This window comes from Oryctolagus cuniculus, chromosome 19 (genome assembly GCF_964237555.1).
Source record: "Oryctolagus cuniculus chromosome 19, mOryCun1.1, whole genome shotgun sequence".
NCBI classification, from domain to species: domain Eukaryota; kingdom Metazoa; phylum Chordata; class Mammalia; order Lagomorpha; family Leporidae; genus Oryctolagus; species Oryctolagus cuniculus.
Genome location: NC_091450.1, coordinates 31,913,972 through 31,940,746, shown reverse-complemented (window position 1 = coordinate 31,940,746; position 26,775 = coordinate 31,913,972). Strand labels below are relative to the sequence as shown.

General features: G+C 57.4%; 1 protein-coding gene across 3 annotated transcripts in view; it reads right to left on the bottom strand.

The window, feature by feature from the left end:
• NLRC3 (NLR family CARD domain containing 3) overlaps window positions 1-22,820 on the bottom strand; it is a 36,187-nt gene extending 13,367 nt beyond the window's left edge. For all 3 annotated transcript variants that reach the window (XR_011384449.1, XM_070063988.1, XM_070063987.1), the window contains exons 1-11: window positions 22,304-22,820; window positions 9,448-9,509; window positions 9,016-9,211; window positions 7,177-8,926; window positions 6,401-6,487; window positions 4,254-4,337; window positions 3,727-3,810; window positions 3,377-3,460; window positions 2,183-2,266; window positions 1,030-1,113; window positions 483-566 (exon numbers count right to left, since the gene is read on the bottom strand). Coding sequence is in view for 2 of the 3 variants with exons in the window: in XM_070063988.1 (XP_069920089.1) it covers window positions 483-566; window positions 1,030-1,113; window positions 2,183-2,266; window positions 3,377-3,460; window positions 3,727-3,810; window positions 4,254-4,337; window positions 6,401-6,487; window positions 7,177-8,926; window positions 9,016-9,187 (2,513 nt within the window). In the remaining variant the exon portion in view is untranslated. The remainder of the gene's footprint in view (window positions 1-482; window positions 567-1,029; window positions 1,114-2,182; window positions 2,267-3,376; window positions 3,461-3,726; window positions 3,811-4,253; window positions 4,338-6,400; window positions 6,488-7,176; window positions 8,927-9,015; window positions 9,212-9,447; window positions 9,510-22,303) is intronic.
• Window positions 22,821-26,775: the final 3,955 nt, after the last annotated feature.

Sequence of the window (26,775 nt, the reverse complement as noted above, 5' to 3'; positions counted from 1 at the left end):
TGCGGGGGAGAGAAGGCCCTGAGCTTGTGCCGGGGCAGGTGAGGCCTCTGGCAGGAAGCAGGCCCAGGTGTCCAGGCTGGTGCACCCCAGGCCTGCTGTGCAGTCTGGGCTGGGTGAGCCAGGCTCCCACAGCTGCCAGTCATGTGTCCCCACGTCAGGACCGTCGGCCACGCAGGAACATCCAGGAGGAAGCAGGTAGGACAACAGTGCCCCAGAGGCGCCAACAGGTGAGCACGCCGGGTACCTGATGGACGTGCGAATGGGCAGAGAGCCGCAGAGCAGCCGCACTGAGGGCCGCAGCGGACCCCTGCCCTCCTGAGGGAGCAGGAACAGGGATGGGGTTCAGGCTCCAGGCCCGAGCCTGCCTCAACCACAGATTTCCTAGGGCAGCTTCCCAGCCCCAGCCTTGCCTTCCCAGCCCTGACGCCTCAGCAGAGAGAGCACTGGTCAGAGGGCACGCTGGCCGGGAGGGCGGGGCTTACCTGAGGCGGAGGAGGGTCTGGTTGGCACCCAGGGCCTCTGTCAGTGCTGCCACTCCCACGTCGCTGATGGAGTTGCTCTGCAGGCTGCGGGCAGAGGAGGGCACCCTTGGCCTGGCTGTCCAGCCCGGACCACAGGCCCTGGCTCAGCAGAGTCGGGGGACCTGGGGACAAGCACCTCGACTCTGCTCCTCTCCTCATGCCTGCTTCCTTTCCCATCCCCCCACCTTCTAGCCCCTGCCGAGTCAGGCAAGTGGGTGTAGTGGGAGAAGCCCCAACGTTTAGCCTCTGCCTTGGCACAGAGGGCTCTGAACAGGCTCAGAGTGGGGCATGTTGGCTCTGCGGCCCCGAGAAAGTGCTCAGCAGAGTGTCCCCAGAAGGGGGAGCCCAGGTCCCTACCCCCAAAGGCCAGCTTTGTCTTCAGCGGCTGCCGCCTGCCCGCAGGGAGTTTGGAGCTTGTCACTCTGAGGTTCCCAGGGCCAGCCCCACTCCTGCCATGTGCTGGATGGAGAACCCCGGGGGAACCGTCACCACGGTCAGGCAGACTCACTCCAGGCTCTCCAGGCCCTGGTTCACCTTCAGCGCCTCTGCCAGGGCCTTGGCACCTCCATCGCCTATGCTGTTACTGGAGAACCTGCAAGAGACATGGTGAGTTTGCCTCTTGGGGCAGCTGGGCAGGGCTGGGCCTGGGGATCAGGGCCCAGGGGAGCCCTCAGGGGAGGCTGTCCCTGCTTTCTCAAGGGTGATCAGTGTGCAGCTTGTCCTGCCTGAGACTTGTTGACCCAGTCTCTGAAGTGACCACCTGCTGCCTGCCTGTCAGTGTTCAAGTGACAAAGCACTCCTGACTCTGGCAGGGGAGGGGCAGGGCAGGGGCAGGGGCAGGGGCAGGGGCAGCAGCAGCCCTTTGGTGAGAGGCATTTGTGATACTTTAAGGAACATAGCCTGGGCTTGCTGTTTTATTGAGTGCTTTGGAGTCCAAAGCCAGCAATCCTGAACCCACAGTCTGTCCATCATCCATCCCTCCCTCCCCACCTCCAGTCACCCACACATCCATCTCTCCATCCCTCCCTCCTCCAGTCACCCACACATCCATCCTTCCCTCCCTCTCTCCCTCCCTCCATTCATTCATCCATCCATCCATCCCACACATCCATCATGCCTCCCTCCCTCCTTCCCTCCCTCCCTCCCTCCATCCCACATCCATCTCTCCATGCCTTCCTCCCTCCAGTCACTCACACATCCATCCTTCCCTCCCTACCTCCCTCCATCCATCCATCCATCCATCCCTCCCTCCCTCCAGTCACCCACACATCCATCATGCCTCCCTCCCTCCATCCCACACATCCACACATCCATCCATCCCTCCCTCCCTCCCTCCCTCCCTCCAGTCACCCACACATCCATCCCTCCCTCCCTCCAGTCACCCACACATCCATCGGTCCATCCCTCCCTCCAGTCACCCACTCATCCATCCATCCCTCCCTCCCTCCAGTCACCCACACATCCATCCTTCCCTCCCTCCATCCAGTCACCCACACATCCATCCATCCCCCCTCCCTCCAGTCACCCACACATCGACCTCTGCATGCATCCGCCCATCCACTCCTCCGTGCGCCCATGCGGCCGTCCATGCTCACAACCACTAGCGATGGGCGGGCGTGGTGCTGGGCACTGAGGATCCCCGGCCCTCCCGCGTTTCTCACACGAGCTCCTTCAGGCTCCTGTTGTGCTTCAGGGCGCCGGCCATCCGCTGGGCTCCCGCAGGCCCGATGCTGTTCTTCTGCAGGCTATGGGGGTGAGAGGGGCCCTTTAGCAAAATGGGCTGCGGTTCAGGGTGAGAGTTGGAGGCAGCTCCGGGGCCCCCTGTTTGTCACAGCAGCGGGGGAGGGCTCTCCAAGAAGGGTGTGCGGATGGTCGCCCAAGTGATGCTGTACATGGATGTGATGTCAAGGGAGGCTGAGAGGCGCCGGCAGCTGCGGCCTCCTCTATAAGGGTCCGAAAAGCAGAGCCCAGCGATCTCCCAAGCGTGGACTTCACGGTCACGTCCGGCTGTCCCCAACAGCCTGCCTTCCTCACGGCTCCCTCTCCCCAGGGAGGTGCTGGAAAACCTGCTTCCTCTTCTGAGTCTGATGGAGGGGAAGGGGCAGGAGGACCCCACACTCATCCTAGGGGCAGGTAGGACACGCCCTCCCCGTGAGGCTAAAAAGAGACCCTGGCTCCAAAAAGGAAAAGGTCCCTGCCCCCACCCCACCCCTTAGAGTGTTTCCTTGAGAAGATCTGAGTCCACCTCCTTCTGTCCTTTGAGATGCCTTAAGCCGGGGCTGTCTGTGAAAGACTATCACTGAAGACAGGTCCTGACGGGGAATCAGTGGGCACCTGGCTGCACAGGTACCTGCTCGTCATACAGGCGGGAGAAGTTTCATTTTCCCTTTGCGTGAAGGCAAATACGGCACACAGATGGCTACCCCCAATTAGGGAATTTAGGATTGACCGTGTGACAAATGGTGCTGTGAGGTCCTCTTCTTGAGGACAGGTTGAATGCAGTGGGCAGGCTGTGTCTGCTGGGCCGTGGGGCAGTGGTTTCTTTCTGTCTTGCAGCCTGATGGGCACTCTGCCTGCGAGGCACAGCTCAGCCAGCTCAGTGCTTGCAAGTGGTGTCATTGTGTATTGGGTCTGTGTGTGCAGGGAGGATTTCTGGGTTGGTAAGCGGTTGCATTTTTAATTACTCCCCCAACACCTGTTCTCTGGAAAAGCAGCAGGCATCATTTTCCCAGGTGCCATCCAGGTGGGTCAGAAGCACCTCAAGACTCAGCCCACCTATTTCTCCTAGCAGGAAACAGAGCAATCCTTGGAGAAGGGGGAGGGAGCGGGTAGGGAGAGGAGGTGTGTCCACTCACTGCAGTACGGAGAGCGTCCTGTTGGAGGCCAGGGCCTCAGCCACGGACCTGGCGCCATCATCCCTGATCGTGTTGCCCTGGAGGCTGCAGAGGCGGAAGGCGCATCAGTGATGAGGCAAGGGAGGGCGCCTGGCAGCGGCCTGGACCCCGCCCACACGGGGCACCTCCCTGGGGCGCGATGCGCCGAGTCACTCAGGCACCGGGAGACTTGCTTAGGGTGCACGGTCCCTGCTACCCAGTGGATGAGAGCCAGTAGTCCTCACCCACCATTTCGAACCCATCCCTTCCATGGTGGCAGCTGAGGAGAGGGCTCTCTGGGGACGGCGGGGCAGGGACCAGGGGACACGTACCTCAGAGAGGTCAGGGTGCGGTTAATCTTCAGAGCGTCTGCCAGGGCCTTAGCCCCTTGTGACCCAATGGAGTTACTGCGCAGGCTGCCATGAGGGACGAGAGACGTGACCTCCAGGGAGGGATGGAGGGACGGAAGCTTCCGCCTAACCCTGAAGTCTGACCCTCCGAGGGAGTGTGTGGGGGTCAGGGCTTCACTCCTGGTGGAACCAGGCCGAGAGCCTCACAGAGTGAACAGGAAGGAGTTCCGGAGAAGGCCCCGGGCGATGGGGAGAGGGAGGCAGGACTGCTGGCCCAGTGGGCACGGGCCAGGCGTGGGGGTGAGGAGAAGCAGCCACAGGTGCCCTGGGTGAGGCTCTGCGGCTGCCCAGCTGCCCTTCCAGTCACCCCCCAGGGCGGGTGTCAAGGCTGTGGCCCCCTGATTCTGACTCCTACTAGGAGCCCGGGGACCTTGGGACCTGTCTTAAATGGAGTGCCATGCAGAGGCTCCCGGCACTGCCTACGCGGGCCCACAGTTCTTCCTACTTACTCCAGAGCGGTCAGGCTTCTGTTGACCAGGAGGGATCTGGCCAGAGCTTTGGCCCCTTTGTTGCTGATCAGGTTCTCAGCCAGACTGCCCAAGGAAGGAGAGAAAAGTGGTGAATTCAGGCAGCAAGTCTCCTTGCCTCTTCCTCAACACCATGCCCATGGTTCAGGCTGCTAAGTCTTCCCAGCATCACCAGGGCCTGGACATGGGGGAGGGCTGGGCAAGGTCAGGGCAGAGTGGGATGGACAGATCTTCACTCTGACGGAGGGTTCTAGGAAAAAAACAGCCAGAACCCAGCTCCCCAGTTTTCACCAACAGCACAGCACTGTGGAAGGGCAGTTGCCGGAGCCAGCCGTGTTGGTCCTGGCCAGTGGAGCTTTGGTGCACTGGGCCTCAGGGAAAGCCAAGCACAAAAGCAGCGATCCATGGCCTTGGCCGGTTTCCCCAGTGCATGCATTTCCAGCATTGCCAATCTGCAGAATTCCTGAAGTTAAGCTGACAGCTGAGTGCACGAGCCAGCATGGACTGGTTCCAGCCCATCGCTGCCCCTGGCCTCCTCGCCAGGACAAGACAGCAAGTAGCAGGTTTCCAGCAAAACCAGCATTCACAAAAGCACACCTGTGTGTGTCTGAAAGGCTGCCTCCAGCAGAATGCTGGTGGTCGCCTTAACCTTGCTTCCCGTGTCCCGGTTCAGGAATGACCCCGTGGAGGCTCTCGGCAGTTAGGTAGGCTTCCAGCCCTGAGGTGATTGTCTGGCTGGAATCCCCAGGCTGGCACTCCCCAAACTATGTCCCAAGAGCCCCTCGGAATCCTTGGGAAGGCGTTAAGGGCCAGCAGGGGTCTTGGGCTCTGGGATTCCCACATCTCCTTCCAATCCTAACAGCACCCTTTTGTCTCTCGTACTGACCGGGGTTCTGCTGGGGTACATTACTTTCTAAAATGGTTCTATTGGTTTTAAAAAGTTTTTAGCCCATTCATCCAAGGCCACTTTCTGTGAGTGTCCTCAAATTCTAGGGAGCCCCTGCCTGTCTCCCCAGGACCTGTCTGGTATTCTGTGAGTTGGATTTCGGGAGCAGCCAAGTCGTCTTCTGCAGTACGCCACACAGCGGGGTGGCATCAAGGACCAGCGTGGTCAGGTAGAGAAGGACACGTGGCCAGGAAGAAGCACTTGGCCTTGCTCTGAGTGATTCGAGCAGCGCCAGCTCCTGGGAGGTGAGACTAAAGGCTGCTGCTTCACCCTCTGCCGAGAGCGCTAGAGGCTGGCACGCTGGAAGGTTGTGACCAGTTTTCTGTCGTGGGGGTTGTGTCTTGGTCTTTCATTCCCAAGACTCAGGTAATCCTGACCACGGTGAGCCCCTCGTGGGCTGCCTCCCCTGCGCCTGGGCCACTAGAGCCCTTTGAGCTCATTACAGCCTCACAAGGACCCTGAGAGGTAGCAGGCAGTGAAGGATTAACCTTGAACCAAGGACAGTTTGGACCCTGCATCGCCCCCAGCCCCCAGGAAATCCTGGCTGGCAGGAATGTCTGCCTGAGGCTTGGGCTGGCTGGCTGGTTTACCCAAGATGGGGTTTATGGCGGGGGTCTCCGGCCACTTGGTAGCCTCTTGACCTCTGCTAGGGTGGAGGCCGAAGGCTCAGGTGAGCCTGCGGGCAGTTGGCTATGCCAGTGAAATGCTCTGGACCAGGGCTCGCTGTCATCACACGTCAGTGCTGGAGTGGATGGCCGGAAGCGTGTGTCTGGCCTCTCTCTCCTGATCTTACTCTGCGTCCTTTAAGTGTAGCGAACCCTGATCAGGACTATAATGGCTTGGCATTCTGAGTCCTAGGGAATCGCTGACCCTGCACCTGGGCGTAAGCACCCCCAAACCCACAGGGATGCCCCCGTGGGCATCGTGGCTATGGAAATCATGGCTGGCACCCCACTGGCACATGTGGTACCCAGAGACACGCCTTGTGGGCACCATAGCACCTGCCCCCGCCAGGCCCTTCTTTCTCCCTACAGGTGAGGAGCCCCTTCCGGAATGGGTGGAACAGCATCCTGAGCCGCACGCTTCCCAGACGCCTCCCCTCAAGGGTCCCCCAGCCAGCGAGCAGAGGGGACACTGAGAAGGGACAGGTGAGCAGCCTGGGCGGGGCTCCCGGGCCAGGTACCTCATCTTCTGGATGCGACAGTCCTTCCCACTCAGCATGCTGCCCAGCAGCTCCATCACGGGGTCCTGGAACTGGTTGTTGTCCAGCCTGGCCAGGGGGAAGAGGGCTGTGACAGCGAAGGGTCCCCCGCCCATGGGAGGCCGTGGACACACCCTCTGCCTCCTCTCCATCCCACCGCAGTACCACAGCCGTGGCTCCGAGGTCCGTGCTCGGCAGCCCCCATGCCCAGGCCTAGCCTATGCAGGTGAACTCCAAGGCCCGGTGCCCCCGAGCCTCACGGTCCCTACCTGGAGCAGTGTCCTCCGTGGGCGGCAGCCCTAGCAACCAGCACGCCTCACGCCTGTGCGCAACACTCTCTGCTGGCTCTCCTACGTCTGAGGACACCTGAGCTGCTCTCGGGCCCTCAGTGAGTCTCGTCCCATACCCTGTCTGGCCTCTCTTTCCTTGATCTTAACTCTGAGTCCTTTAAGTGTAGCGAACCCTGAGCATGACTGTAACGGTTTGGCGATCTGAGTCGTCCTGGGGAATCGTTGACCCTGCACCTGGGCGTAAGCACCCCCAAACTCGCCCGGAGCAGAGCATGGCGCATAGGGTGCAGCTTACGTCAGCAGTGGATGGTTCAGAGGGTGCGGTGGGTTGAATTATGACCCCAGAACGGTGTGTTGAAGTCCTAACCCTGAAAATGTGGTCTTATTTGGAAATAGGGCGATTGCCTTGGAGGGAGTGTGTCGAGTCCCTCTGCTGCCTCTTGTGCCCACCCCCCACCTTGTGCCCACCTGAGGCTCTCGCAGTAGAGCAGCTGGGGCAGCAGGCTCTGGAGGACACCCTGGCTGAGGCACAGGGACAGGTTGGCTTCCTGGGCACAGGCGTCAGACACCTGCAGCAGGTAGGCCAGGGCAGCGCGGTGTGAGGGGCTGCTCAGCCCAGCCAGGGCCCCGCGCTCCATGGCCTCCTGCACGCTGTGGGCCAGCTCCGTGCACTGCAGCTCGTGTAGACAGCGCAGGACGTTCACCGCCTGGGCACCGACGGCAGCTCTGGGGCGCAGGCAGCCCTGCAGGAGCTCGGCTGCCTGTGCCCGGTAGCTCTCGTGCTCCCCTGGGGCCAGCAGGGAGCCGGCCAGCAGCGCGTTGACCCTGGGCGACAAGAGGCCCGAGAGGAAGCGCAGGAACACGTCTAGCCGGCCGTCCTCGGCCTGCATGGCCCGCTGGGCCGCGCTCCGGAAGTGTGTGAGGAAGCCCAGCCGGGGCCAGGACACGCCACTCTCGGTGAAGAGGTCGAAGATGGCCCTCTTGGACGCACCGTAGTAGTAGGCGGCCGCCACGAACTCCTGCAGGGACAGGTGGCCGAAGCAGTAGGCAGCCGAGGAGGCCAGCGTCTCCTCGCGCTGCAGGAAGCAGCTGCACAGGGCCCCCTGCAACAGAGCCAGGTCCACACCGAGCGCCTTCATGTCCTGCTCGTAGAACACGTACTTCTTCTTCACCAGCCCGTGGAAGGCCAGCCGGCCCAGGGTCCCCACCAGCCTGCGGCTGCCCTGGGCCAGCTGCTCGATCCGAGGGCTGGCCTTGCCCTTGTCCTGCCCCTCCCTGCTCAGGGCCATCCTAAAGTACCAAGCGTAAAGCTCAGCCAGGGTCCTGGGAGGCCACGGCGCTGCGTCCTGGCACGCCAGCCTGCTGCGGCGCAAGTGGCCCAGCGCCGCACCCACGAGCTGGCAGAAGGCCGGCACGGCGCACATGAGGTACAGCGCCTGGTTGGCCCGCACCTGGCTCAGGACCCAGCCCGGCAGGCTCTGGTCCTCAGGGAACATCTGCTGCAGACACTCCTCCATCTCCGGCTGCGTGAAGCCCCGGATCTCCGTCATCCGGTCCACCAGGCCGCCCGGGATTTGGCCGGCGGCACCGGGCCGGGACGTGATCCAGACAGAGACTTCTGGAAAGAGATTGCCTCGGATGATGTTGGTGATCAGGTGGTCCACCTGGATCTCCTTCTTAGGGTCCGTGCAAGCCACGGTGTTGGAGAAGTCCAGGGGCGTCTTGCACTCATCCAAGCCATCCAGGATGAGAAGGACCCTGGCTGGGGCCGCCACAGCCAGCCCGGACTCCCCGATGTGCGGAAAGGCAGAGCAGATAAGCCTGTCCACGCACAGCTTCTCGTAGGTGTTGAGGTCCCGGAAGGTCAGGGGCAGCACCAGCGAGAAGTCCTTGCCCACCTGCCCCCCGGCCCAGAGGCGAACAAAGTGCCTCACCAGGGTGGTCTTGCCCATGCCCGCCACCCCGACAGTGATGGAGACGCGGGGCGGGATGGACACCCGGGACAGGGGCAGGAACAGCCTGTCCAGGGGGATGGTCCTGGCGGGTCGCTGGCCCCCGCGGGTGGTCTCCACCTGCGTGAAGTCGTGCTCCCTCAGCTGCAGGTCTGTCAGGCCCTCCACCAGCAGGAGGCTGGTCAGTCGGGGCGGGAGGCCACCTGGCTCTGGGCCACCTCCTGCCCGGCTCAGCAGGGCCTCGCGGTGCCTCTGTAGCCGCAGCTCTGCCAGACACAGGCCACAGGGGAAGGTGGGTGAGGAGGGGGTGGGCCGGGAGAGGGCCCAAGCTCCCCCCTGCCTGCCCTGCTGTTACCATGGGTCCCCAGCAGGGAGTCCGGCATCCTGCTGGGGGCCTGCAGGGCCTGAGGGCCTTGGCTGCCCTTCCCGGCCAGCAGGTCCACGAGGGCTTTCACCTGCTCAGCTGGGGAGCTGCTGCCTGGGCCCTGGCCAGGCTCCCCACCCATCCGTGTTTCCAGCTTCCTCATCGGGTCCAGGACTGTGACCAGGAGCTGTGAAGATGAGGACAGGGCCCGGATCTGCTGCCTGCCGCACCTCTGTCCAGCAGCCCAGGACAGGAGAGTGAGCCTCCACGAAGGGGCTGGGAAGCCCCTTCCTCCTTCCCCAGCCCTCCAAGAGGGGCCGGGAGGACCATTTGCTGCTGGAAGGTGAGAACAGCTGTGGGGACGCAGGGGCTGAGTGGGTAAGAACGGGGGTTCTGGGCTCAGACCGTGGGTCTGCCACTTACCGCCTGGGTGACCCTGGGTGGGCTACATCTCCTCTCTTCACCTGAGCGTCCTCACTGGTGACCTGGAAGTGGTGTGAGGTTAGAGAGGTCTGCACAAAAGGGAGGAACAACAACAAAAATAGTGTGAGAAGTATACACGCTGCACAGCCCCAGCTAGGTGGTGTTCTGGAAGGGGAAAGCACAGAGTGGGGAGGCAGGGGAACGGTCATCTGTTGCCAGGGCTGGGGTGGGGGAAGACTCAGTGGAGCCCAGAGGGTGCTTTGGGTCGTGACACTTTGCTAATGTTGTCATGGTGGGCGTGTGTCATGGTAGACGCCTGTCACGGTAGATGTGTGTCACGGTATCCTGGTAGATGCCTGTCACTGTGGGCGTGTGTTGTTGTACATACGTTCAAAGCCACAGATCTCCCGGCACCAAGAGTGAACCCAGATGTCAGCTGTGGACTCTGGGTGGTCGAGACCTGCCGTGGTTGATTGGTGGTGACAACAGACCACGTGGTGGGGTGTGAAGGTGGAGGAGGCTGTGGGTGACAGGCGGGGGCTATGTGGGAGCTCTCTGTACTTTCCCATCTGTTTTCCTGTAAACCCAAAACTTCCCTGAAAGGTAAAATCTAAAGGGGCGTTTAGCTGAGCGGTTAAGACGCCTGCATCCCACATCAGAGCACTTGAGTTTGATTCCTGACTCCAGCTTCCTGCCAGGGCAGAGCCTGGGAGGCAGCAGCGAGGCTCAAGATGGAGTCCCTGCATCCAGTGGGAGACAGCGGCCAGGGCTCGAGATCGAGTCCCCGTGTCCAATGGGAGACAACGTGGCTTTGGTTCTCAGTTCCAGACTTCAGCCCAGCTCAGCCCTGGCCGTTGCAGGCATTTGGTGAGTGAACCAGCAGATGGGAGCTCGCTCTACTTGCTCTCTGTTCTCTTGTTCCCTCTCTGTCTCAAAAAAAAAAAAAAAGAGAGAGAGAGAGAGAGAGAGAGAGAGAAAAGCTAAACAGAAGCAAAGCAAGGAGGAAAAAGGGGCTGGGCTGGGGTGGGCTTCTCTGTTTTCCGGGGCCTGCAGGAGACACCATGAGGCAGAGCCCCCCACCCCCAACCCCTTGTCCCGCCTCTCACATTCCTTTGCCTCCTGTGGCCAAAGCTGGCCACACCCTCTGCAGCTCTTGGCAACAAGGTAGACAAGGAAGACCCTGAGCCCTCCTCGCTGCTTCTGACCTGGCCCCGGCCCCAGCAGCCCCTCAGGGCATCCCAGGGACTCAGGGACTGGGGCTCAGCCGTCCACGTCCAGGGGCTCAGCTGTCCACGTCCACCATGTGTGCTACTAGGAGAGAAAGCACCCTGTGGTCTCTCTTGAGATCCTTTAGTACAATGTTACATTTCTGCTCATCTAGATCTTGCCACTTTTCTTCTTAACAGGTGTTTTCAAAGTAGCTTTGGCCGGTTTTATTGTTTGGTATAGTGATGGCGGATGAGGCCCTGGGACCCTGCTGGAGGGGCTGCCACGGCTGGCGTGCCTGGCAAGAAGGGGCGAGGGGTGGGGCGGGCTCGGCCTCCACCCCTGTGAGTGTGTGGTGTGAAGGTGATGGGTGTTGGTGTATTTGATGTCGTGTGTCCTCAACAAGTGACGTATTGACAGTGGTTCCCATCATTTCCCAGTTCTCTGTCCATTTCTAAAATTGAACAGTCTCACCATGTCGGCCCACACCCACTGCTTCCCCAGAGCAAAGCCAGCTCTGGGCAGGCAAGGCAGGCGTGCAGGCAGCGGTCAGAGCCCAGACCATGGGACCTGCTGTTTGGGGCAGATCTGCAGTTCCTTTTCTTTTCCTTTGGGGAAGGATTCTCATTTCCTGGTACCATTCTTGTGTGTGTGTGTGTGTGTGTGTGTGTGTAATTATATATATAATTATATATATATATACATATATATATATATATAATTTTTTTTAAAGGCAGAGTTACAGAGGGAGAAGGAGAGACAGCGGGATATTTTCCATCCTTTGGTTCACTCCCCAAATGGCTGCAGCAGCCAGAGCTGGGCCAGACCAAATCCAAGAGCCAGGAGCTTCTTCCAGGTCTCCCATGCGGGTGCAGGGGCCCAAGCGCTTGGGCCATCTTCTGCTGCTTTTCCAGGCCATAGCAGGGAGCTGGATTGGATGTGGAGCAGTGGAGAATTGCACCAGTGCCCATACAGGACGCTGGCCCTGCAGGTGGCGGCTTAACTCGCTAGGCCCCAGCACTAGGCCCGCCACACAAATATTATGTAGCATTCATTGCAGGGGAGCCGTGCCCCAGACACTCTGTTCTGTATCTGTGTCACTTCCTCCTAATAACTGTCATCATCGCTCCCATTCCACAGACGAGGATGCCGAGACTCAGAGAAGTTGAGTGACTTGCCCACGGACACGCAGCTGGGAGACGGCTGGGCTGGGACAGAAGCCAGGGCCTTCCAGGCGACAGTGCTTGTGCTGTGTGACCTGCTGCCTCTCTGGGTAAGTTTACACATTCCTTGAAAAACCAGGAATGTGACGTACGAGCAAGTCCCATCTCAGCACATGTCACTCTAGTGTTACTGTCTATCTCCACTCACTCATTCAGCCGGCACACGCTGATTGAGGGCCCGTGCAGGTCCCAGGCGCTGGGGAGGGAAGGTGAGTGAGTTGGACAAGGTCCTTATCCTGGGAGGGGCTGGGTGCCGGAAGACGACAGTAAGGAACATGGGTCGACACGACCGTCTCTGACGGTGACAAGTGCTGTGACATAAACAGCCTGAGCGACATGCGGCATGGGGGCGATCCGGGGGAACAGGAAGCGGGGAAGACCTCTGAGAAAGGGACAGGGGAGTGGAGCAGGGTGAGGAGTCAGCCGTGCAAAGAGCAGTTCAGGCAGCGGAAGAGCGAGCGCAGTATAGAGAAGAGGGGAGGCCAGAGGTGCCGCAGCGTAGTGAGCGGGCGGCCGGGCCCACCCTCGGCCTGGCACAGTGAGCGGGCGGCCGGGCCCACCCTCGGCCTGGCACAGTGAGCGGGCGGCCGGGCCCACCCTCGGCCTGGCACAGTGAGCGGGCGGCCGGGCCCACCCTCGGCCTGGCACAGTGAGTGGGTGGTCGGGCCCACCCTCGGCCTGGCACAGTGAGTGGGTAGGAAGTCCCACCATCAGGCCTGGCACAGCACGGTGAGTGGGCGGGCAGGCCCACCGTCAGGCCCAGGCGACAAAGTCACAGGGGACAGGAGGCCTGGTCATGTCCTAAGGAGCTCAGCCTGTTCCAGGTGTGGTGGGAAACGGCTGGGCCAGTGACGCGTATCTGATGGCACAGCACTGCACTGCGCTTCTGAACCGTGGCTGACTTCACTGGGCCTCTTTGGATAGAAATTTAGTGTCTTTCCCTGAATGTCTTGCTGTGTCGTCGTCATAACCGCATCTCTGTCACCTGTGCAGACTGACATGTGTCAGCTCTGCCCTCTCTGTGCCCAACCAGCACGCTTCCTGACACTGAGCCAATTGTGCCTTCTACAGAACAATCTTCTGTACACAGCATGACAACATGTGAGTCAACAGGACAGAACACATAATCTGGGGATGAATGTGTGTGTGTGTGTGTGTTGCTAATGCAACAGAAATCACATTTCAAATCAGTAAAAGTGGTCTTGAGGGAATTGACCTACCTATGAAAACAAATTTTTAACTTTCCATTAAACCCACAATTTTATTTCAGGTGGACTAAATAATTAAAATTATATGTGCAAAACTATAAAAGCACAATAAGAAAATATGAAAGAAATTTTTAATGTTCTTTGGGTAAGAAAGACTTTAAAGCAAGACATTATAATCCAAGAAGTTAGAAACTGGAAGACTAACAGATTTGCCTGAATTTAATTAAAATATTAAATCATTAAATACATAATTGAATATTAAATAGTTGAAATGTTTCTAGGGACTAGTGCTATGGCATAGCACGTTAAGCTGCTGCCTGTAGCACCGGTAGCTTATATGTGCACCGGTCGAAATCCTGGCTGTTCCACTACTGATCCAGCTCCCTGCTAGTGGGCCCATGAAGGCAGTGGAGGATGGCCCAGGTGCTTGGGCCCTGCACCCACGTGGGAGACCCGGAAGAAGCTCCTGGCTCCTGGCTTCAGCCTGGCCCAACCCCTGCCATGGTGGACATCTCTGTCTCTCTCTCTCTAACTCTGCCTTTCAAAAAAAAAATTTTTTTTTTTTAAAGAAAAGGGCCAGGCACTGAGGCATAGTGGGTAAAGCCACTGCCTATAGCGCCAGCATCCCATATAGGCGCTGGTTCAAATTCTGGCTGCTCCACTTCAATACATTCTCTGCTATGGCCTGGGAAAGCAGATGATGGCCCACGTCTTTGGGCCGCTGCACCAAAGTGGGAGATCTGGAAGAAGCTCCTGGCTCCTGGCTTCGGTTTGCTCTGTCTGTTGGGGCCATTTGGGGAGTGAACCAGAGGATGGAATATTTCTCTCTCTCTCTCTCTCTCCCTCTCTCTCCCTCTCTCTCTCTCTCAGCCTCTCTGTAACTCTGCCTTTCAAGGAAATAAATAAATCTTTAAGAAAAGAAAAGAAAGAAGTAACCAGATAGAATTATGGATGCAGATGGAAAGAGATCACAGGTAATTCATAGAACATACAAATGACCCAGCTGTTGGCAAGATGCTTGCTTAATCACACTAAGGATGAAAAAAAAACAAAATGACAAGTTGTCATTTTCATCTAGTTGGCGAATGTTCTGAAAACGTAACGGACTGCGTTGGTGAGACTGTGGCAGTAGTAGGAATGCTAATAATAACTGCAAGAATTAGGAATCGGCGCAGCAGTTGTGGATTATAATTTGTCATTAAGTATTTTTAACGCAGACTTTCTGCTTCAGGGAATTTATCCTAAAGAAACAACTGGGCAGCCGGCGCTGTGGCATAGTGGATAAAGCTCTGCCTGCAGTGCCGGCATTCCATCTGAGCACCAGTTCGAGTCCCAGCTACTCCTCTTCTGACCCAGCTCCCTGCTGATGCACCTGGGAGAGCAGTGAAAGATGGCCCAGGTGCTTGGGCCCTGCAACTGTGTGGGAGACCTGGAAGAAGCTTCTGGTTTGTGGCTTCAGATCAGCCCAGCTCTGGCTGTTGTGGCCAACTGTGGAGTGAACCAGCAGGTGGAAGAACTCACTCTCTCTGTGCCTCTGCCTCTCTGTAACTCTGCCTTTCAAATAAAATAAATCTTTGAACAAAAAAAAGAAAGAACTGAATAGGTAACAAAGATGCAGTTATGAGGATAGTCATAGAAACACTGTTTAATACAGCAAGAGACTCAAGGGGAGGAACTGAATTTCTGTCCAAGGGGGACTGAGGAAATCGGTTATGGTTCAGATGCACAGTGCAGTCCTGTGTGGAAAATGTCCACAGTGTATTCTCTCTCTCTCTCTCTCTCTCTCTCTCTCTCTCTCTCTCTCTCTCTCTCTCTTTTTTAACAGTTTATTTATTTGGGAGGCAGAGTTATAGAGAGAGGGAGAGACAGAAAGAGAGGGGTCTCCCATCTGCTGGTTCATTCCCCAACAGCCAGAGCTGGGCTGATCCAAAGCCAGGAGCTTCTTCTGGGTCTCCCATGTGGGTGCAGGGGCCCAAACACTTGGGCCATCTTCCACTGCTTTCCCAGGCCACAGCAGAGAGCTGGATGAGAAGAGGAGCAGCTGGGATTTGAACCAGTGCCCATATGGGATGCTGGCGCTGCTGGAGGAGGCTTAGCCGTCTGCACCACAGCGCCAGCCTCTACAGTGTATTCTCTCTCTCTTTTTTAAAGATTTATTTATTTATTTGAAAGAGAGAAGGAGAGGCAGAAAGAGAGAGGGAGAGAGGGAGAGAGGGAGAGAGGGAGAGGGAGAGAGGGAGAGAGGGAGAGAGGGAGAGAGGGAGAGAGGGAGAGAGGGAGAGAGGGAGGGAGGGAGAGAGGGAGAGAGGGAGAGGGAGAGAGGGAGGGAGGGAGGGAGAGGGAGAGAGGGAGAGAGGGAGGGAGGGAGGGAGGTCTTCTATCTGCTGTTTCACTCCCCAGATGGCCACAATGGCTGGAGCTGCGCCGATCTGAAGCCAGGAGCCTGAAGCCCCTTCCGTGTTTCTCACGCGGGTGCAAGGGCCCAAGCACTTGGCTATCTTCTACTGCTTTCCCAGGCCATAGCAGAGAGCTGGATTGGAAGTACAGCAACCAGGATACGAACCGACGCCCATATGGGATACCAGCAGTGCAGGTGGCGGCTTTACCCGCTACGCCACAGCACCAACCCCCAGCATATTCTCTCTCTCTCTCTCTCTCTCTTTTTTTTTTTTTTTTTTTTTTTTTTTTTTTTGACAGGCAGAGTGGACAGTGAGAGAGAGAGACAGAAAGGTCTTCCTTTGCCGTTGGTTCACCCTCCAATGGCCGCCGTGGCCGGCGCACCGCACTGATCCGTAGCCAGGAGCCAGGTACTTATCCTGGTCTCCCATGGGGTACAGGGCCCAAGTACCTGGGCCATCCTCCACTGTACTCCCTGGCCACAGCAGAGAGCTGGCCTGGAAGAGGGGCAACTGGGACAGAATCCGGCGCCCTGACCAGGACTAGAACCCGGTGTGCCGGCGCCGCAAGGCGGAGGATTAGCCTAGTGAGCCGTGGCACTGGCCTATATTCTCTTAATATAAAAGTTTTAGTCCTTTCTTTGAAGTATGATTTATATGTAATAAATGCACCCATTTTAAAAAAGATTTATTTTATTTATTTGAAAGACATAGTTAGAGAGAGAGGTAGAGACAGAGAGGTCGTCCATCCGTTGGTTCACTCCCCAGATGGCCACAACGGCTGGAACTGCGCCAATCCAAAGCCAGGAGCCAGGAGTTTCTTCCAGGTCTCCCACATGGGTACAGGGGCCCAAGCACCCGGGCCACCCTCCACTGCTATCCCAGGCCATAGCCAAGAGCTGGATGAGAAGAGGAGCAGCTGGGTCTCGAACCGGCACCCATATGGGATGCCGGCATCTCAGGCCAGGGTGTTAACTCGCTGCGCCATAGTGCTGGCCCCTAAATGCACCCATTTTAAGTGTTCAGTTAGTTGAGTTTGAGAAATGGATGCATCTATGTAACAACCACCACAATTAGGACGTGGAACTTTCTAACTCCTGCTTGTTTGTAGTCTGCGCAGCCCAATGCCTAGGGCTCAAGGTCATTGGCCTATTTTTCAATATAAAGTACTTTGCCTTTTTTAGAATTTCATGTAGGTAGATAGAATCACAAAATGTCTGCAATGTGTTTTCATCTGGAAAAAATCAAGATGCAGGAGAGCGTTACAATAGGGTACCATTTTTGCCTAGTTATAGAAAAAGCCTACACGTACATGATAGTGGAATTAAGGAAACTTTTTTTTTGACAGGCAGAGTTAGACAGGGAGAGAGACAGAGAGAAAGGTCTTCCTTCTGTTGGTTCACCCCCCAAATGGCCTCCACGGCCGGAGTTACACCAATCCGAAGCCAGGAGCCAGGTGCTTCCTCCTGGACTCCCATGCGGGTGCAGGGCCCAAGCACTTGGGCCATCCTCCACTGCCTTCCCAGGCCACAGCAGAGAGCTGGGCTGGAAGAGGGGCAACCGGGACTAGAACCTGGTGCCCATCTGGGATGTTGGTGCCGCAGGCGGAAGATTAACCAAGTGAGCCACGATGCCGGCCCTGGAATTACGAAATTTAATTTTGAATTTTCATTGCTCAAATTTTGCTAACAAGCGTGCATTGTTTCCTCCCTACACTGAAGCAGATTGCTTACAGACCTGTGTGTATGCTCAGCAAGAGTGTTAAATCCTCCAGTCACTCCTCACTTCCACTCCCCAGGGATGACCTCTTCTGGATGCTGTTTTTTTTTTTTTTTTAATGTATATATATTTATTTATTTGAAAGGCAGAGAGAGAGAGAGAGAGAGATTTTCCATCTGCTGGTTCACTCCCCAAATGGCTGTGGTGGCTGGGGCTGGGCCATGCCAAAGCCAGGAGCCAGGAGCTTCTTCTGGGTCTCCCACATGGTGCAGGGGCCCAAAAACTTGGGTCATCCTCTGCTGCTTTCCCGGCCATAGCAGAGAGCTGGATTGGAAGTGGAGTAGCCAGGACTTGAACCAGTGCCCATATGGGATGCCAGCACTGCAGGCAGTGGCTTTACCTGCTAAACCACAGCATTGGCCCTGGTGATTTGCTTTTTAAAAAATTTGGATGCTGGGCCGGCGCCGTGGCTCACTTGGTTGACCCTCCGTCTGTGGTGCCGGCATCCCATATGGGCACCAGGTTCTAGTCCTGGTTGCTCCTCTTCCAGTCCAGCTCTCTGCTGTAACCCAGGAGTGCAGTGGAGGATGGCCCAGGTGGTTGGGTGCCTGCGCCCGCGTAGGAGACCAGGAGGAGGCACCTGGCTCCTGGCTTCGGATCGGCGCAGCACCGGCCATAGCAGCCATTTGGGGAGTGACCCAACAGAAGGAAGACCTTTCTCTCTGTCTGTCTCCCTCACTGTCTAACTCTATCTGTCAAATAAAGAAAAATTTGGATGCTAGTGTGGTAGGGTAAATAAAAAATAGAAGCTTTTGATATTGAAAAAATATAAAACTATCATTGTTCACTGTTGACATAGTTGTATATATAGAAAGTCTAAAAGAATTTACAGTTAGAACTAAAATGTGAATTTAGCAAGGTTTCTCAGTAACAGTACATGAAAAAAATGTTATATTTCTTTTTTTTTAAAAGATTTATCTATTTATTTGAGATGTAGAGTTACAGACAGTGCCTTCCCGGGCCACAGCAGAGAGCTGGATTAGAAGAGGAGCAGCCGGGACTAGAACTGGCGCCTGTATGGGATGCCGGCACCGCAGGCTGAGGATTAACCTAGTGCACCATGGCGCTGGCCCCTATATTTCTACTTAATAGAAATCATCTAACTGAAACTGAAATTTAAAATACATTAAAAAAATCAACTATCTGGCACTGTGGCTTAGTGGATAAAGCCTCTGCTTGCAGTGCCAGCATTGCATGCGGGCACCAGTTCAAGTCCCAGCTGTTCCACTTCTGATCCGGCTCTCTGCTGGCCTGGGAAAGCAGAGGATGGCCCAAGTCCTTGGGCCCCTGCACCATGGGGGAGACCCAGAAGAAGCTCCTGGTTCCTGGCTTCAGCCTGGCCCAGCCTCGGCCACCACGGTCATTCGGGGAGTGAACCAGCAGATGGAAGATCCTTCTGTCTCCTCTTTCTGTAACTCTTTCAAATAAAAAATAAGTTGGGGCCAGCGCTGTGGCATAGTGGGTAAACCCACCACCTGCAGTGCCGGCATCCCATATGGGCACTGGTTCAACTCTTGGTTGCTCCACTTCCAATCCAGCTCTCTGCTGTGGCCTGGGAGAGCAGCAGAAGATGGCCCAAGTCCTTGGGTCCCTGCACCCACATGGGAGACCCGGAAGAAGCTCTTGGCTCCTGGCTTTGTATTGGCACAGCTCCAGCCATTGCTGCCATTTAGGGAGTGAACCAGCAGATGGAAGACCTCTCCCTCCCTCCCTCTCTCTCTCTCTCTGTCTGTGTCTCTGTCTCTCCCTCTCTCTATCTGTAACTCTACCTCTCAAATAAATTAAAATATTAAATAAATTAAAAAAACAAATATTCAGGAATAAATCTAGCAAAAAATTTGCAAGAACATCTCTGCAGGGAACTATCACACACCAAGAGCAGTGGTTGACCTCCGTTGGGTTCATGGGCTGGAAGAATCAATGTTATTAAATGCCAGTTGATGTGTGGAATCAGTAACACCCCAGACACAGCCCCAGCAGGCTTTGTGTGGGGGACAGCAGAAGTCGGCAAGGTGATTCTAAGACATACGTGGCTATGCAGAGGGCTCCAGAGTGAGCAGAACAATTTTGAAAACAAAGCTGGAGTGCTTAGACTGGGCGGGGGCGGGCAGGTGGAGCCGTGCGCTGGAGTGGCAGCTGCAGAGCCCACTCACGCACGTGGACACCACTGCGCTGGGTAAGGGATGTCCATGTGCGTGGAATGAACCTCGACCCCAGCTCCCCACACACCAGGATAACAAGCTGGGCTGTAGGTCCACAGGTGCGAACACAGCCTTTGAGAAACACTGAAGGAGAATGTCCGTATAGACTCGAGGGAAAAGCTAAGCACAGAATTCACTATCTATAAAAGAAATGGGGCTGTATCAGGGTTTGTTAAAATTAGGGATGCCTGTTCATTAGAAGACAGCATTAAATCCCTGTTCAAACAAAGACAGCATCAAGAAGGTACAAAAGGAAAGTAGATCAGGAAAGGGAGAGATGGATGGGGTGTGTGTGTGAGAGAGAGTGTGTGTGTGTGTGTGTATAAAACAACATGTTTGTTTCTATATCTCAACACAAAATACATAAGGGCTGGGCCAGAGCAAAGCCAGGAGCCAGGAGCTCCACCTGGGTATCCAGTAGTGGTGGCAGAGACTCAAGTGCTGGGCCATCACCTGTTACTTACCGGAGTGCACGTTAGCAGGAGGCTGGATTGCAAGTGGCAGCAGGACTCCATCCCAGGCTCTCTGATATGGGACGAAGGTGTCCCAAGTGGTGGCTTAACCTGCTGTGCCACACCACCCACCCCCGTGAACCTCCATTTTAAAAAATTAAGCCAGGGAGCTGGCAGTGTGGTGTAGCGGGTAAGGCCACCGCCTGCAACACTGGCATCCCATATGGGTGCCAGTTCGAGTCCTGGCTGCTCCACTTCTGACCCAGCTCAGAAGCTCCTGGCTCCTGGCTTTGTATTGGCAGCTCTGACCATTGTGGCCATTTAGGGAGTGAACCAGCGGATGGAAGACTTCTCTCTTTTTGCCTCTATCTCTCTCTGTAAATAAAATAAATCTTATAAAAATAAAGCAGTAACTATCTAAACATTAATATGTGTGTAAGCCAAAATGAAGCATTGTGGCTGCTGGCCTATTAGTGCCAGAGGCCAGGATGTGCGGGGCCCCTGTCCTGCACAGGGACGGAGTGATGTCAGGGTGTGGCCTGGCCCAGCCGCCTGTCAGGGGTTGGGGTAGTGGCTGGAAGGATGTGGGCACCACGTTGATGAAGGGCCAGGCTCAGTTCCTCTCCGCTGTACAGAGCATTATCTGGACACTGCTTTTATTTAGCTTTTAAAATTGTGGTTAAATGTGCGTAACAGAAATGTTACCATTATAACCATTTCTGAGTGTCCAGCTCTGAGGCCTGAGGCGCCCTGCCAGCACTGCACAACCATCCCCCCTCTCCGGAAACCCAGTCCCCATCAGGCACCAGCTCCCCATCCCCTCCCTCGGCCCCCGGCAACCGCCCTCTCCTTTGCATCTCCGTGAGTTTGAGGGCTGCGGTCCTGGGTGTAAGTGGAATCCCCCGGTTTCCGTCCTTTTGTGCCTGGCCCCTGCGCTCAGCACTGTGTGCTCCAGGTCCATCCGTGTGTCCCAGCCGTCCCTTGTGTGCATTGACCGTCGTGTGAGGGACCCTGGGGGTGAGCACCTCTGGCCATGGTGGACGGTGCCACTGAGGACTTGGGGGTTCAGGCATCTTTCTGAGATCCTCTGTCCAGCTCTTTGGGGTACACACAGGAGTGGGATCGCTGCATTGTGTGGTCATTCTCTGGGACACAGTTTTTGTTCTAAAAATAAAACCCACAGCTTGACCCGACCACCAGAGATTTCACTGAGTGGAGTCCATTCACAGAGGATCAGAGCTGTGGCAAGCGAGGCCGGGGCACAGGTGGGTGACCACTGCCCCCTCCCTGGGAGCCACGCAGGTGTCCCCAGGGCCATCCTCAGAGCTACATCTGGGGGAGAGTGGGTCAGGGCACCTGAGACCTGGACTTCTGCCTCACCCCTGCAAAGACCCAGATCCAACTCACTGTCTGCCAGCGGTTCTTGTCTTGCCTTCTGCTTCTGTCCCAGGGCCTCAGCCCTAGCCTGAGCTGCTGGGCCTCTTCCCCAGTGACCGGCCCGGCCCTGCCCACCGAGAGGCCTGGGTGGGGTCTTCCCGTGCCACCCGCCACCCACTGCCTATGTTCCTGCCGTGATTCCTTGGGTCATTTCTCCTCCCTCCCGACTCCGTCACCACCCCTGAGTGCTGGCGGCTCAGTACTCAGCCCTGGCGAGGCGGCCCCAGCGCCATGGTGAGCCTGCTGCTCGAGATCAGGGGAGGAGGAAGTGGTGCCTGCCCTCAGACACCACCTCGTTACTGCCCCGACCCCACGCCCCAAGCAGGACAGCCGCACCCCGGGACAGAACGGGGGTGCCCAGCTGCTACCTTTGGTGGCAAAGAATGAGACCTGGGCTTAGGCAAACCAGCGCCTGCAGGGAGGGACCAGCGGGACCTGGGGCCCCGCAGCTTGGCCATGGGCAGACGCTGTGGCCCAGCTGGGCAGTGCCTGTTTTAAGAAGGCCTGCCCTGAGCACTTCTCCCTCAGGCCCCAGGGCTGCCCACAGGGCACAAGGTGGCCTCTATGGGGCAGGCGCGGGGAGCTGGGTCTGCACCGTCTCCACCACCTCCCTTGGGTCTCATGACCTTGTCACCTCCACTTGCAGGTGGGGAATGAGGCTCAGATTAGTAGCGTTGTTGGCTGGGAGCCACCTGCAGCCAGGGAGCAGGGCTGGAAGTTCCCTGGGCTGCACTGCGCCGTCTGCCACCTCCCCCCAGCGCCTTCTCGCCGCTTCCTGCTCCAGTGCCATCTCTGGCACCTAAGGGGCTGAGCTTTGAGCCCTGGGACCTGTCCTGGGTTATCCTTGGCACATGCCTGAACCTGGCACCCTCCTCTTCTCACCCATGCCCAGGAGTAGCTCGGGCCTCGAGTCATGGTCCGTCCTCCCAGCGAGACAGGCTGGACTCGGCTTACCTTCTGGGCCTCCTTCCTGCTCCGGGGATGCTGAGGCTGGGGGTCTGAGTGGGGGGCCATCTCCGCAGTCCTGGGCCCTGAGATGCGAGGGGATCTGGTGTGCTTCCCACGCTGAGTGCGGGGCCCGAGGGCGCGGTGGCCGCCTCTTGCCGTCCCCACTGCGCCCACCACTGTCAAGGCGTCTCTGACTCCTCACCTCTTCCTGTGCCGGGCGCCACCTCAGCCTTCCTTCCTGTCTCTTTTCAAAAGCCAACAGCCTCGCTGACAAATCAGTGAGCGGGGGCTGCCTGGGGCGCAGCTCTCCGGCTCTGCCGTGGCCCCTGTCAGTGAGAGCAGGGCGGCGTCTCCAGGCTTTCGGTTCTGGGACGGAGCATCCCTCAGACCCAAAGCTCAGAGGCAAGTGCTTTCTGTCACTGTCCCGACGACGAGCAGCTCAACAGTAAAACCACCCCAGTCCAGGGAAGAAGTGGGCAAAGACCGGACACAGTTCTCAGAGGAAGCACAGAGGGGCACAGATACGTGGGAAAATGCTCAGCATCAGGGAGATGCAAATCAAAACCACAGGGAGCCCCCCCCCCCCCCCCCCGTGGCTCTCACGCGGACAGCAACAGACACTGGCGAGGAGGTGGGGAAAGTGGGACTCCTACTCACTGGTCGCGGCAGTGTAAGTGCAGCCACTGTGGAAAAGTGTGGAGACTTCTGTTTTTAAACAATTATCTATTGATTTTGAGTTGAGAGAGAGATCCTCTATCCGCTGGTTTACTCCCCATTTGGCTGCAACAGCCAGTGCTGGGCCAGGCCAAAGCCAGGAACCTGGAGCTTCATCTGGGTCTTCCACGTGGGTGGCAGGAGCCCAAGCAATTGGCCCTCTTCCGCTGCTTTTCCCAGGCCAGTAACAGGGAGCTGGATTGGAATTGGAGCAGCTGGGACACAAACCGGTAGCCACATAGGATGCTGGCAGCTTAACCTGGCCCCAGAGACTTCTATAAAAACTAGAAATAGACTTGGAAGAAGCTCCTGGCTTCAGACCAGCCTCCTCCGGCCAGTGTGGCCATCTGGGGAGTGAACCGGCAAGTGGAAGAGCTCTCTGTTTCTCCCTCTCTCTCTAACTCTGCCTCTGAAATAAATAAATCTTTAAAAATAAATAAATGAGGGGCCGGCGCAGTGGCTCACTTGGTTAATCCTCTGCCTGTGGCGCTGGCATCCCACATGGGTGCCGGATTCTGTCCCGGTTGCCCCTCTTCCAGGCCACTCTCTGCTGTGGCCTGGGAGGGCAGTGGAGGATGGCCCAGGTGCTTGGGCCCTGCACCCCATGGGAGACCGGGAGGCAGCACCTGGCTCCTGGCTTCAGATTGGCGTAGCTCTGGCCATAGCAGCCATTTGGGGGATGAACCAACGGAAGGAAGATCTTTCTCTCTGTCTCTCGTCTCTCTCTCTCACTATTTGTAAAAAATGAATGAATGAATGAAAACTAGAAGTATACTTGCCATATGATCCAGCTATCCCAGTACTGGGTATATATCCAAAAGATGTGAGTTCATTGTATGAAAGAGATACCTGCTCCACATATTTATAACAGCGCTGTTAACAACAGTCAAAATAGGAAATCACCGAGGGTGTCCCTCAGCAGATGAATGGATGAAGAAAATGCAGAAAATATGGTGTGTGTGTATAATGGAATTTTATTCAGTCATAAAAAATATAAAATTCTAACCTTTGCAGAAAAATGGTTGGAACCGGGGCACACCATGTGGAGTGACATAAGCCGGACACAGAGCAACAAACACTGCATGCCGCCTCATGTGTGAGGAGCGGAAGTTCTTCCAGAAGGAAGCCAGCCCGCGTCTGTTGGAGCCGTTGACTGACATAGGGTTGTAAATACCGAGGCGGTCAGTCGATGGCAGTAGTGCACGACTGTTGGATGAGCGGTTCTGTGACTTGCACAGTTTGATTATTGCATAGCCCTTGCCTAGTCGCCCGGTGGGCTGTTTTCTATTTGCTGAACTCTGTCGTGGAGCCACTGAGCCTTTGAGTATAACACGCATTGAAAATATGCTCTCTTGGCCGGCGCTGCGGCTCACTAGGCTAATCCTCTGCCTTGCGGCGCCGGCACACCGGGTTCTAGTCCCAGTCGGGGCGTCGGATTCTGTCCTGGTTGCCCCTCTTCCAGGCCAGCTCTCTGCTGTGGCCTGGGAGTGCAGTGGAGGATGGCCCAAGTGCTTGGGCCCTGCACCCCATGGGAGACCAGGAAAAGCACCTGGCTCCTGGCTCCTGGCTTCGGATCAGCGCGGTGCGCTGGCTGCGGCGGCCATTGGAGGGTGAACCAACGGCAAAGGAAGACCTTTCTCTCTGTCTCTCTCACTGTCCACTCTGCCTGTCAAAACAATAAAAAAAAAATAAATTAAAAAAAATGCTCTCTCAGCAGTGACTTTGCACCAGGTAAGCTTCTCTCTTCCTGAGGAGGAAGCCTTCCAGGTGGTGGCTGGACGCCCTGAGATGGCCGGGAGGCAGTGGCTCAGGCCCACGGCCATGCCGCCCGCGCCTCTCCCTCCCTGCTCTCCTTCCTTCCCTTCTCTGTCACCCCACAGGCACCTTCTGACCCAGCTGCACCCTGCCACGTCTTCCTGTGAGACAAGGGGCCTCCAGGGCCAGGCCACCTGCGCCCCGAGAGGAAGCGGCAGAATGTGGTCCCTTGCTGCACTCTTGCTCCGCCCTGAAGGGGGACTGCGGCAGGTGGGCCGCACCAACAGGGGACAGCTGACAGCCCGGGCTGAAGGACACGAGGAAGCTTACAGGGAAGGAAGAATCCGGAACACCTCCCAGGGTGTAGGACAGGGAGTGGGCCGCTTCATATGGGGCCACTGAGGTGACCAGGTGGGTGCCCAGTGGTGGAGCACTTGGGGTCTGCAGGTGGGGACAGTGACGGCTGCAGCCGCGTCCAGCAGCTCGTGTGACTTGCCAGCTCACCCTCCAGGGCCTGGGCCTGGGCGAAGGAGGGGCGGGAACCCCCATCTACTAGAGGCAGACTTGCTGTGGTTCACGACACCCTCCGTGTCCCCATCCCTCTCTCCTGGCCAGCAACGCTTTCCTCATACTCAGGACTAGACCAGGTGCTGAGAGGACACCCCAGTGGCCCCCAGAGAGGCCTGGCTCCAGGCAGGCAGAGCGCAGGACCAGTGGCTGCAGCCCTGGCTGTGACGTCAAACCAGGCCACCCACAGGATGTTGGAAACCACAGGGGCCTGGTGAGTCTATCACATGAAAGAGGCCTCCCTCCGTGGTTCACGCGCCGCGGGTGCTGAGGATGGGTACCAACACCCCCCAGGAACGTCCGTCAGCCCAGCCAGAGCCGGCCTGGCCCGTGGCCTCAGCTCCGCAGCGTCCTCTGTGAGAAGCGCGTGGGCTCCTGGCCCCTGGGGGACTGGCGTGTGTGGAGAGGAGGGCTGCACAGTCATCCTCCCTGTGGACTCAGGGCTTCCTGCTTGCAAGGCTGGGGCGCTTCCTTGTGAGCCCCCTTGCAGGGCCGGCAGCTCCCTGCCCCAGGCTGAGGCCAGGGCCACGAGACATGGGACGGGCCTGGCATTCCGGTCCCCTCATGGCCAAGTGCGGCTGATCTGGTCCCCAGCCCTGCTTCCTGCGCAGGTTCCCTCTGGGGTTCCTCATCAGATGGGAACTCCTGCCTTGTCCCCAAAGCGGGCCCTTGGCACACCTGCTGCCCCAGCCTTGCCGGCACCACGACGGCAGCTCTGCTCCACCGTGTTCCTTTTCAATGGATGAGCCGGCCCAGTCCTGTGTGCCTGCCTGCTGGCCGGTTCCTGTGGGCATGTCCAAGTTCTCGGACACTGAGCCTACTGTGGTGGTTCCTTCGTGGCAGGGGCTCCTTCCTCTGAACCCTCCCCCCAGCAGGCAGCACGGCCTCGCCGGCCGTTTCAGAACAAGGTCGTGTTGCTTCGCACGCGGGCTCAGGCTCTCGTTCCTGCCTCCCGGCTGGGCTGGCTGAAGTTCCCCTGCATTCCCCCATCCTGACCCTGCCCCCACATTGCCATCAGTGACTTCTTTCGTCACACATGCCTTTTGATGGTCAGGGCTCTGACAGGGACCTGGTCTCCTCCAGCTTCCAGAAACAGCCCTGCTGGGGAGCCCCTGTGACCCCTCTGAGAGTGGACATGAGGCTCTGGGCTCCTCACTGTCCGCTTCAGGCCCTGTGCACCTGCCAGGCCAGGCCACGTGTCCAGGAGACCCGTTGCTGCTGCTCCACTCCCTCTTTGCTGATGCAACCCTCAGGCCACTGAGCCCCGACCCCCGTGCCAGGATGCAGCCAGGGTGGCCCGTCCATCTCCCCACAGCCCCTGCTCAGGCCACGCAGCGCTCTGCAGCTCGTCCCATGGAAGGTGGGGCCTGGCTTGGCGGCTCTGCATCTGTGCAGCCGTGCCTGAGGCTGGCCCACGGCCTCGCCTGGCAGCTTGGGGCCCG